A 12,726-nucleotide genomic window follows, 5' to 3' on the forward strand; every position below is an offset into this window, starting at 1 on the left:
GCTTTTTTTTTTTTTAATAATAAAATTGTAGTTGAGTTTGAAGGAAATGGTACATCTCTCCTGCCAGGCACAACAAGCATCGTGCCTGGCATGAGAGATGACAAGGCCTCTCAGGTCATTAGCATAAAAAATCCTTGTATAAACAGAAATCTTTGCATGTATAAAGCCTTGAATGATCACCCTACTATGAGCAGGAAACCTAGAGAATTTGAAAAATGAAATGAGAAAAAATAAAATATATTATAGGAATAAGGTAAACAAGATTGAAAGATGAAGTGGTATTTCAAAGTGATGAATACAGAGTAATTCATATAGGTAGTGAAAATGGACATGACTGACTAGCATTTTTAATGGATAAACAGGCAACCCAAAGCTCTGAATGGCAGTAGAAGTAATTAGTAAAAGGTGCATGATGGCAAGATTATCAGCCAAACCAGTGGATCTGATAATAATACAAGTATATATGCCACCATCAGGACACAATGAAGTTGAAGTGAAAGAAATCTACAATCAGACTGAAGGACTATTGAGAAAGGCATAAACAAAAGAAAATATAACGATAATGGGAGAATGAAATGTGTCAGTTGGAGAAGAAGAAGAAACACCTGACATCAGTGGAAAGTTTGGCCTTGAAACATGAAATGAAAGGAGACACAAAGAATAATAGACTTCTGTAAACAAGAAAAACCTTATGATTATTAACATCTAGGTTGAAGCCCCCCAACACTTGGCAGAGTCCAGAGGAACAAAAAAGATTTCAAATTAATTACATAATTATAAAACAGCGATACCAGAGCTAAGTTAAGAAAGCTATGTCTTTCTCAGGAGCAGAAGCCTACTAAAATGGAAAATCCCCAAAATAATCCAAAGTTAGAAAGAAATGGAATATAGAAATTTTAAAAGAAATGAAACAAAGATTCAGAGATTGCACCGGCAAACAGATAAACAAGTTTAAACTAGAAAAAGAACTGGGAACCACAGATACCGACACACTCTGGAAAGACATCAAAACAACAAAATGGAGCAGAAGAAGAATGCATAGCAATAAAACCACAAGAACCGAAAAAGCCATGGATCACTACTGTAACACTAAGTAAAATGAAAAAATATTAACACAGCAGAAGGACAAATGATATATAAAAAAACTCAAAACTGGAGTAGACAGAGAATGTACAGAAGCTAAAGAAAACTGGCAGAATCAACAATTAAGGAAATAGAGAAACTGGAAAGAAGTGATCTAACTGACAGGAAGATAAAGAATATTACAAACATAGAAGTATAATCACTTTTGTGCTAAATGACACACACAGGGAAACTTAATAACAGACCCTGAGATAAAGAAGAAAATATGGCAAGAATATGTACAAGAACTGTATAAAGAAACAAAACCACTTCTGCAGTTGCTAGAAAGCAAAGACAAACTCATAAATACTACAATGCAAATTACTCATGATGAAAATTTGGCAGCAAAACGACCCATAGGAAGACCAAGATATAGGTGGATTGATACGGTACAAAGTGCCTTAGACGATAGAAATATAAGATCTGATAATGTTGGAGTCTTGACAAGTAACAAACTGATTTGGAGGAAAATTGTAGATAGAAAATTAATAATGATGTAATTTTTTTTCATGTAGTACTATCATATCCTGTACACCCCTTTAGGGTACATGGCAGGAATTTGATGATGATGATGAATTCGACAATACACTCACAACTATTGCAACGACTAAGGCACCAGGCATAGATGGAATACCAATTGAACTAATTAGGAAGCAAGTGAACAGGTAAATGACAAAGTATACCAACTGATCGCTGATAATTTTGGAAAAGGAATATGGCCGGATGACTTTTTATCCTCTCTGATGGTTCCCATCCCTAAAAAAAAGACTAAATCGATGGAATGTCCTCACTACAGGACAATAAGCTTAGTAAGTCATACACCAAAAATACTCCTAAAAATAATAAAAGATCGAACTGGAATCATAATCTGAATCCTATCTTGAAGAAAACCAAATTGGTTTCAGAAAAGAATGAGGAACTCAGGATGCAATTCTGGCCTTAAGGCATCTCAGTGAACATATAACAAGGACAACACCTGTATATATACTTTATAGACTATGTAAAGGCATTTGACATGGTCTCGTGGCATAAACTCTACCCATTCTTGAGAGAGATGGGAGTAGAAGAACAAATAATAAAGTTGATCTGGCAACTGTATAAACATCAAACTGTAGTAGTGTCTCTACAAGAGGTTGGTCAGAACCAGCTAAAATTGAGAAAGGTGTAAGACAAGGATGCCTGCTCTCCATATTCCTTTTTAACATCCTTTCTGTACAAATAGTACAGAACTGCAATAAATGGCAAAAGAGTAAATGTTGTTAAATTTGTAGACGACCAAGGAATAATTGCAGGATGCTGTAATAATTGACTGGAAAAAATGCTGAAAAGAATAAATAACAAGATATCCAAATATGGCATGAGAGTAAACTTTGAAAACAAAGGCAATGATAATAGGGAAAAAACTCCATACTGCAAACATCAGAATAGAAGATAAACTCATGAAACAACTAACTTCCTTCCAATGCTTGGGACAATTGATCACAGAAGTTGCACATTGTACAAGAGAAGTGAAATCAAAAATCACACAGGCAAAGAAAGCATATTATGATAAATATCACAAATTGACATCAAAGTAAGAAAAGTAGTAAAGACTTTTGTCTGGGCTAGTTGCATTATATGCATCGGGAACCTGGACACTTCTTAAACAAGATTAGAAATATCTAGAGCCCTTCAAGATACCTGCTGGAGGTAATTAATGAAAGTAAGTTGGAAAGAAAAGAAAGCAACTACAAAGTTCTCAAAGCAGTTGGCAAAGAAAGAAGTATATTGGAGACCATAAAGAAGAGAAACTCAAATGGATAGGACAGCTACTAAGGCATAACATTTCCTCTAAACGGTAATAGAAGGGAAAAATCCTAAAATAATGAGGATGAACTTCATTAAACAACTATGTGAAGATTCAGGAACAAGAAGAAGATATTATTATTAATAACATTTGACCTCCATGGAGTCAGAGACTCATCATGGGATGCGCACACTGTTGCCCACAATGCACATCTAACCATGCTTTAAACTGATTCAGTGTGTCTTATGTTTGCAACACATTCAGACAATGCATTCCACTCACCAACCACTCTCCATGTAAAGAACCTGCTTCTCACTCCTCTGTTCACGCACTCCTTATACAGTTTCCAGCAATGGTCTCTTGTTCTGCTCCCCCCCCCCCCCCCCGATTCTATGAAAAATCTCCTCCATATCAACCTGATAATAACAACATTTGACAAGCTTATATGTATGATTCATATCCCCCCCCCCCCTCTTCTTCTTCTTCCTTTTCACGAGGCTCTGCAACTTACATTCTCTCAATCTGTCCTCATAGTCCACATTCCAAAGACCACTGACCACCTTTCTGAATCTTCTCTGGATGCTTTCCAACATATCTTTGTCATCAACTGTCATGAAAACCTAGCAATCAGTCCATGGATTGAAGGACCACATGATAATGAACATTTTCCAGAGATGTATAAATTATTTGGTTTATGCTTTTTTAATACACAGATTTTGTAAATTATTCTTATATGATACTAATAAAAAAAAATGTTGGTTTTGGATATTATTTCTGTTCTTTTCTGCATCTTACAGAATCCTTTATTTTATGATTTCTTTTTCAGTTATTTTTTGATTGCTGAAAAAATTTTGTGCTGTAGCTTATTCATTTATATTGATTAATACAATAAAATGGCTTTTTCAATTTAGTTCAAGAAGAAGGTCTCCTCAGGTTGTGGCAAGGAGTTACACCAGCCATATATAGACACTTAGGTAAGTAATGAGATTAAGAAATATGCATTCATTATTCTTATGTAGAAGTCTTTTATTTTTAAGTGTTTGAAAAAGGGGAGGTTGCAAATATCTTCAGTGTATTATATTTATTTATTCTTATGGTAAAAAGAATACAGTGCAGCTGTAGGTCAATGTCTAGTCCAGAAAAGAAATCCCAGGTTTCATCCATCATCTTGTGGTTGTCTTGGAAGTTTCCACGAATTTGGTGTTGTCTTGGGCAGTCGTTCACAATATGAGTGATTGTCTGGGCTATTGGGGAACAGTCACAATAAGGGTGGCTGACAGTTTTCATTTGTGTAGTAGGTATCCACATCTGTTCTGGTTAGTTCTAATCCTATTGATAGATGACCAAATCTTCCTAGGAAGAGCAGAACCAGGCTGTGGAGAACCAACCATCTCCCAACAAATGGCTTCCTGGTTGAATATCCCAGGAAGCCATTTGTTGGGAGATTGTTGCACCAATGTTCTCTCCACATGTCAGATGTTGATGGTAAGGCAGCTGAAGCGAGTTCATCCAGTGACCAGAAATGGTTTCTTGCTTTTAGGTGGAGATATGTGAACATATGTAATGAACTATTATTTTAGTAGTGTAGAATATGTCAGGAGGTTAGCCTCGAACTGTCTGAGTGCATCCTTCAATTTACATTAGTGCAATGTTTAAGTCCTATAAAAGCCTAGAATCAAGATTTAGAGAAACTAGGAAGGTGTAGCAATATCTCATTGATGTTTAGATTGTATATGCATTTCTCATTTATAATAAATAATTTGTAAACAACACAAGGATCTAATATCTGTCAATGCACTGTCTCCAAAAAAATTGCGACTCCATGTGCTAGTAGTAAGTTGTCACGACTGATATAATGATGCAATAAGATATAGAGAAAGCTCCGATTAAGGCCTCGAATCCCTGCATTGTCATTAATCTATACCCCAATCCCTCACTCTTGAAAGTGCAGTCTGGCTGGCGCAGTCGAAAAAAATATAAATTTTGCTAGACAGTAGAGTGTGAGAGATTGGATAGATCGTGAACATATAGCTGGCGACAATCAAAAATAAAGCACCCTACGTGTGATGATTAAAGCAAGGCAGGAAGTAGAAGAAAGGGAATGTTAATAGAGTGCAAGTGAGTGAAGAAATAAAGGTAAACACTTTAGTAAACTTTACAAATACATAGTACATACACTTATATAATACATAATAGAAAAAAGTAAAATTTGACAATATTACTTTCCATTAGTCCATTTACTTATTCTGTATAATTCCCAGATCCCTTCTCATTCAGCTTTGGAATACCCAACTCACATTTAATGTGGTGTGCCTGAAAAAACCTCTCTAAGAATTCTTGATACTGTTCAGAAGCGAGCCATTCATAATTCTTGATACTGTTCAGAAGCGAGCGTATATGTGGGGTTGTTAAACAACCCCACATACGCTCTTCAGCCACTGTATCATAAATGGTCAGTTTCTGCATTATGGTCTTCTACAGATATTTCTCTGTAAAAATTCCATTATGCTAGTTCTGCTGTCAATCCAGTTTGAATCCTCATTCTCTTTAGCATCTCTAACACTTTTACCAGAGTTCCAAACAAGCAGAATGGTCTCTAATTCGAAGCTTTAGTTTTACCCCCCCCCCCTCCTTGTTATGAAGGTGAACAATTTTGCCTTTTTTTCACTTCTTTGGAACTTGGGCCAATCTATGTCTCATGCTAAAGAGGTAAAATAAAGCTGTTAATTCTTTGGAACATTCCCTCAAGTCATGTGGTGATATACCATCAAGTCCTACAGACTTATTGACATCAGTTTTACCAAAGTCCTTATATACCTCCTGCTCACTCACTCACCATTAGTAGCTCTTTACCCCTCCATATCTCCATTGCTCTTAAGTTCTGAATTATGCTACATAATCCAGAATATATCTCTACATGTTCATGAATACATCTCTACTAAATCCTCCTTAGTAGTTATCATTCTGCCATCATCACTGACCCAAGATCATCCTTCCTTTTATTGGCCACATATCGAAAAAACTCCCTAGGTACTTTTTCTTGGCCTCATTTGCTAACTATTGCTCATACTGCACTTTTGTTACTCTAACCAAGCGAATCACCTTTCTTGCTTGCTCCTTGTACTCCTTGCGTAACTTATTGCTATTTATGTTGTACCATCTTCACAATGTCTTTTTCTTCCAGATTGCATGCTTCACCTCTTCATTCTTTTATTTTACCTACTTTATTTAATCTTCTGATCTTTGAAATACAATCATACATTTCCTCTTCCAGATAGTTCCTGAGTAGGGCCATAGCAGCATTCATTTCCTTCCTGTTCAGTTCTTCATTCTGATATAGTTGCATGCTGCCTCCTGAATTTGTCAGAATCACCAGCTTTATAGTTCCGCATATATTGCTTTCTCACAGAAATCCTGATATGGCTGGACACCTCACAATAACATCCTCAAATGAAATAATCAAATCCACAACCCTCAATCCTCATGTACCCTCTGTTACATGCTGCCAAAGATAGTCATTCCTCAAAAACTCAAGAAATTCATTCTCTTTACTTTCAGATGCTGTCTCTTCATTCAGATCAGTATTACTATAATTGAAATCATCCATAATGCTCTCCCTTTTCTTATTAACCTTTTTGTACATATTTTTCTTTTGAGTGTGATACTCATTTTAAGTAGTTCAAAATAAATTACTTTTTGTTTCTAATTCACTATAATTCTTTGTATCATTATCAACAATAACAGCCAGTATGACTTTTCTTATTTCTTCTGTGTTCTCTCCATGTTTTTGTGCATATCTTTATGGTGGGTCATTGTATTAGTAATGACTAGTTCTCTCCTGTACAGAAATCCAGCTAGTACTAATCATTATTATTCACTTTGTTCTTTTATCTAAATTTTACAAAACATTTATGTCTACTACCTTCTCTAATTATTGAAGCAACTCCACTACTTTTTTTGGTAGTGCCATCTCTGGGAGGCAAAAGCAAGTCTGATTGTACAGTTTCCCATCACTTGAAATTACCTGCCGTTCAAGAAGGTTATCTTCATGTTTAGTGTTGAGTACCATAGCTTTTCCCTGATATTGTTCCCCAAATATAACACTTGTATAGATATTATAGGACAGACTTTGTATGATGTATATATAATTTTGTATAGTCAGTTATGAGATGATTCCTTGGCATAAGTAAAATTTGTGTCTGTTTGGTGGGGAGTGAATTGTGAATGCACAGATGTAAGATGTGAATGTGTCAGTGTTGGAGAGGAAGAATACAGGAATGTAAATATTGGAGTAACTTAGGGAAAAAGCAATGTGAATGATGGGGATGTTAATGAAAAAAATTAATTGATTAAAAGATTATATGAGAAAAATGTTATATGAGGAAAGCAGAGATTGACATAGTAGAAGTATAGAAATAAATAAATAAAGTACTTGCATGAGATAGATACAGTCTGATAGTTATTGTATAGAGAAGAATGTTTGATTTGTAGAATGATGGCAGAAAAAAAAAAAGGACACAATATGAGAGAAGATGAAGGAGAGTATGAAGGAGCCTTAGTACAGAAAAGGAGATTGCATTATATGGCAAATGCTGACAGAGCCGTACTGATATGAGACAAGAGGTAGATCTACTATAAGTGTTTAGGATATTAAGAAATCTCAATGGGAATACTGCCATGGCATTGTGTGAGATATTGTGAGTTTCACATGAAGTGTATCAGAAATGGTGCCTGTAGCTAAGCCATTTAAATTTCAGCATTAGCAGGATTGCAAAGAGATGGAAAGAGAGCAACAGGGTATTACCTAAAGCAGAAATCAAGATAGAGGTTTCAAACTTCAGACCAGTTAGTATCTCAAGATTGGTCATTAAGGTATTGAAAAAGTTGGTTAAAGGCAGGCTTGGATGGACAAGAATATCATACTCTACCAGGAATAGCATGGCTTTTTGAAACAGAGGGCTTGTCTCTAGTTTATCCAATTTATTCTGCAATAAAGTAACAGTTGAACTAGATAAGGAAAAGATTATAATATTATTTTTCATTATATTTGAACATTTGAATGACAAATTTCAGTTAATCTTACTGAAATTTGTCATTGAAGTTGTGTGAGGATGAATATTCAACTATAACTGCATTTTCCTGTCATTGTCTGATGCGTGTGAATTTAAATGGAAAAGTAAAAAAACATTTTAGTATCTTAAACTATTAAATAATAAACATATTAATTTAACAGAAACAAACGTTATGTCTGATTTTTTAATTTTCTTCTTATTTTTCAGTATATTCGGGTTGTCGAATGACATTTTATGAAATGTTTCGAGAAAGTTTTCATAAAAAAGATTCCAGTGATGTAATTGCAGTATGGTAAGTTTAGAGGAAAAAAAGAAGGAAGTATATGTTATAAATTATGGAAGTATATGTCCGTTTTAAGCATAAAATGGTGAAAATGTAAAATTAAACTTCATATTATGACATTGTTATGTGATCACCCATATTAGAATTCACCTCTGAAATCCAGCATCTTTTTCAAGCTGTGTGGTAAACATGCCTTTCAGATGTTAATTCAACTGAGACAAAATTCATAGTATTAAGATTGTGAAATATAGATGCTGGCATATAACAGATTAGTCAAATGAAATTTTCACTGTAACTTGCTAATTTGTTTCCATGTGTGAGAATGACCAAGTGAGGAATCTAGTCTCTCAAGCAAAAATATTGAATACGGTAGTCAATTCAGAAAGTAAAGTTGGGAGGTGGGGGGACTAAAAGGATGCTGCAGTTTCTATATACCAATGCCAGAAGTATCAGAAACAAGAGGGAGGTGTTTTTGGCATTGGTTAGTGCAACCTTGTCAAAAGTTATAGGGCATTAGTGACACTTGGCTAACAGCAGATGATGCAGTTAAGGGATTGAATGTAAAGTGTTTAGTATTTTCAGGAAAGAAAGAGAAGATAGGATGGGGTGGAGTACTGCTGATGTTATCAGATGAATTGCAACCAAAAAGAATAGGAGACGGGCAGGAGGGTGACTGTTCATTTGAAGCAATCTGGTGTGAGATTAAGGCCACTAAGACAAAATATACAGTTGGTTTGCTATAGACCAGGACGTTTCATAGATGATCTGGAAGGCATGCATCGGCAAATTAGTACAATGAGTACAGGTCGAGTGATTATTATGGGGGACTTCAACTATGGAGATATAGACTGGAAGGAAGAAAGATCACATGGTAGGAAGGAAATGGAATTTATACACATGCTGAGAGATAATTACTTAAGGCAACATGTGATGGAGGGGACTAAGGGTGAGAGAGTATTGGACCTTGTCATGAGATCAGAAGAGCTATCCATAACCAAGGTGACAACATTGCTTCCTTCCAATTGGTGAAAGTAACCATGCAGTCTTGACTTGGGAGATTGTAAAACATGAGGAATATTCCATCAAGAAAAGATATTTGTGGAACTACAAGGCAGGTGATTATGACATGCTTAGCAAGAAGCTTAAATCTGTACCACGGGAAAAAACACTGCAGGGTAAGGATGTTAGTAGTGCATGGTTCTAGTTAAGGGTCATTTAGAGGAAGCAGTATTAAACTGTATACCTAGGATAAGGATAGTTAATCAAGTAGGAATTAGATGAATGAGGAATATCATTAAGCACGAGTTTCCAACTATTCCTTTCAGTCTATATCTCCATAGTTGAAGCCCCCCAGAAGAAAAAAATGCTGTGGAGGGTATATAAAGAGAAAGAGGACCAGCAAACTCATGAACAGTACAAGGCTTAGGGAAGAAAGGTGACCAGCATGGCAAGGAAGGAAAAATCAGATAATGAGAAGAATCTAGCCAAGCAGGCCAAAGGAAATCCCAAAGAGTTCTTTTGTTATGTGGCAAGTAAGAGGAAGAATCACTATGGAAGATTAATCTTAATGAATGATGATGGTCGTGAGAAGACAGAAGCAAGATAAAATAGTTGAGTTACTGAGTGACAATTTTGCAAGGGTATATCATCCTAGTGAGGCTACTGCTTTAATCTATGCGATAGACATTAATGTGGGCACAGAGGTGGATCAATTGGAGGTTCTTAGGATATTGCAGAATCTCAATGTAAATACACTTCTGGGATTAGATGGGATATCAGCTAGGATTTTGCGAGAATGTGCAAGGGAACTGGCAATACTTTTGACTGGGCTCCTTAATTTAAGTCTCAGCTCTGGTAGAGTTCCAAGGGAGTGGAAAGACGGCAAAATAATTCCTTTGAATAAGGGAGGTTCTAAGACTGCAGTAGCAACTTATAGACCAATTAGTATCTCAGGCATGGTGGTAACAGTGCTGAAAAATTGGTAAAAAAAAGAATTCAAGAATCAGTGGATAAAAATATGATACTGTATGAGGGGCAACATGGCTTTGTGAAGGGTCAGTCATGCCTTAGTAATTTACTAACTTTTTATAACAGAGTAACAGCTGAGTTGGATAAAAAAAAATGGCTACATGATGATTTTGCTGATTTAGTAAAGGTATTTACTAAATTTAGTAAAGAATATCACATGGTACTCTGTTATAACAAATTAGAACAAATGGGGATGGATATGACACTGGTTAAGTGTTATATCCAACCTCATTTTGATAAGTGGATAAGAGGATGGCTGCTGGACCAATATCAGAAAGTGATATATGGATGGGCAGAATCAAAGTGAAAACAGGTGACTAGTGGTGTGCCGAAAGGTTCAGTCCTGGGACTATTTCTGTTTAATTTGTACATAAATGATATAGGAAATAACCTGAAAGGAAACATTCAGTTGCTTGCTGATGATGAAAAATCAAGGCAATGTGGAGAGCTTACAGGACGATTTAAATAGGCTGTCAGTATGGGCAAAAGTTAATTGTGTCAATTTAATGTTGGAAATGTAAAGTTATGCATTTTGGGATAAATAGATTACAAGCCGTGTATCACATTGATGGCACTGTACTCCAGGAAATAAACGAAGCTAGAGATTTAGGGATGGTGGTAGACAAAGAGTTAAAGTTAAGATGACATGTTGCTAAGGTAGCCCATAAGATTACTTGGCTAGTAAAAAATGCATTAACAAGTAGAGATAAGGAAATTGTTATTCCTCTTTATAAGGCCGTGATATGTCCACATCTGGATTAATGTGCTCTAGTCTGGTCCACTGGGATTCTTTGGGGGATGAGAAAGCATTGGAGAGGATTCAGAGGTGAGTGACCAAGATGGTGTGTAGCTTGTGGAATGTTCCCTATGAGGATTGATTGATGGTGTGTGGATTGCAGAAGTTGGTTGTTAGGAGAAAAAGAGAGGATATGATAGAAACACATAAGTTGCTTAAAGAACTTTATAGGATGGATGCATTTGGTACCCTCTAGCCAAATGTTTCAGCATTTGGCTAGAGGGGACCAGAACAAGGGGTCATCCCTGGAAGTTGAATAAAAGTGTGGTTAGTAGTGGTGTGAGAACTAGATTTTTTGCTTGGAGAGTAGTGAATGAGTGGAATGGGTTGCCACAGTCAGTTGTGAGCGCTTGGCTCAAGGAGAGGTATGGTAGATTGTGTGGATAGATTGAGTCTCCTGCGATTGGGTCTTCTTCGGACTCCATGGAGATGCCGATATAATATTAATATGTTTACAAATATATTTCTCAGTTATAGATTACAGTATTGAAAATAATTTGCAAACATAGTTCTTAATCATTTGGAAAGAAATATCTTAGATTCATTCCCTGAAAAGGATGAATTTTTTACTTGGTGATAAATCCACTACTTACTTGGGTAAGGAGTAGAGAATGCTGAGAATTGAGTATCTGCTTGTTGTGGAGATTTTCCTACTTTGTCAGTGGACTATGTTGTGCCCAATCATTATAATAATTTCTGGATTTGTAGATGATTTGCTTGCATACAAAATTAAATTTTTTGAGATTTTTCATGACATTAATTCTTACAAGAAAAAAAAGATTAAAACATCATCCTGATTACTATTTCTGAAATATATTCTCAAATACTTGATATTATGATAATCATTGTATTCAGCCTTTCTTTAGTGCTTTTCAGTAAAGACAGCTGGAATAACATGTAAACATAATACACATGCTTTACTAATGTTTTATTTTAACATTTTACTGTTGAATTGGGTTATTTTTTGTTAGTTCTCTTTTGCACACTTGCTGTATTGCAGATTTATTTATTTACTAAACTAATGTTCTTGAAACATAAAATTGAACTTGAACATATTTGTTAAAGTTGTTACTTTACTAAACACAGATCACCTGTGAAGTGTACCATCTTTTTCTATCCCTGTAGTAAACATCATGTTTTGATTCACTTAGGAGGCAGAATTTGCTGGATTATAAAAACATTGTCAGAACCACTAAAACATTGGTATTTAGTTCTTTTTGCAAGGCCCACTACTCCTCCTCCAGTTAGTCCAGGTAACAGATTTCCTTCAGGAGAAGACATTGCCAATCTTTTGTTTTGTACTTAAGTTTTGTTTCTACATTTGAAATTTGCATTAAGTCAGTGTAAAAAAAGTATCGTTGATGAGATGAAACATACTGTTCTCATTTTCTAAATCAGTCTCTAATGGTTTTTATAGTATTTAGATAATAGGTAAGCTAGCAATCTCATAACATCTATTTAATTGATACACCAAGACAGAACCATTGTTAGGGTATATTGTCTCCCTGAATTCAATAAACTGTGTAAAATCTAAAAATTGAAAATTGCATTTTTATGGTTAAGATACACTTTTGTCAGTTGTTTTTGCCACCTTCCAAACTCGCTGCTTGTAGGCATTGTGGTAGTTGCTGAATAGTTT

General features: G+C 35.4%; 1 protein-coding gene across 3 annotated transcripts in view; it reads left to right on the top strand.

Moving 5' to 3' along the window:
• Nucleotides 1–12,726, top strand: part of Ucp4A (Uncoupling protein 4A) — a 224,870-nt gene that overhangs the window by 63,014 nt on the left and 149,130 nt on the right. For all 3 annotated transcript variants that reach the window (XM_090405849.1, XM_090405848.1, XM_090405850.1), the window contains exons 3-4: nt 3,820–3,882; nt 8,188–8,272. In XM_090405849.1, coding sequence (XP_090261975.1) covers nt 3,820–3,882; nt 8,188–8,272 — 148 coding nt within the window. The remainder of the gene's footprint in view (nt 1–3,819; nt 3,883–8,187; nt 8,273–12,726) is intronic.

The sequence above is a fragment of the Typopeltis vanoorti genome, chromosome 15, assembly GCF_054136105.1.
Source record: "Typopeltis vanoorti isolate ZY-2024b chromosome 15, IOZ_Tvanoo_1.0, whole genome shotgun sequence".
In the NCBI taxonomy this organism is placed as follows: domain Eukaryota; kingdom Metazoa; phylum Arthropoda; class Arachnida; order Uropygi; family Thelyphonidae; genus Typopeltis; species Typopeltis vanoorti.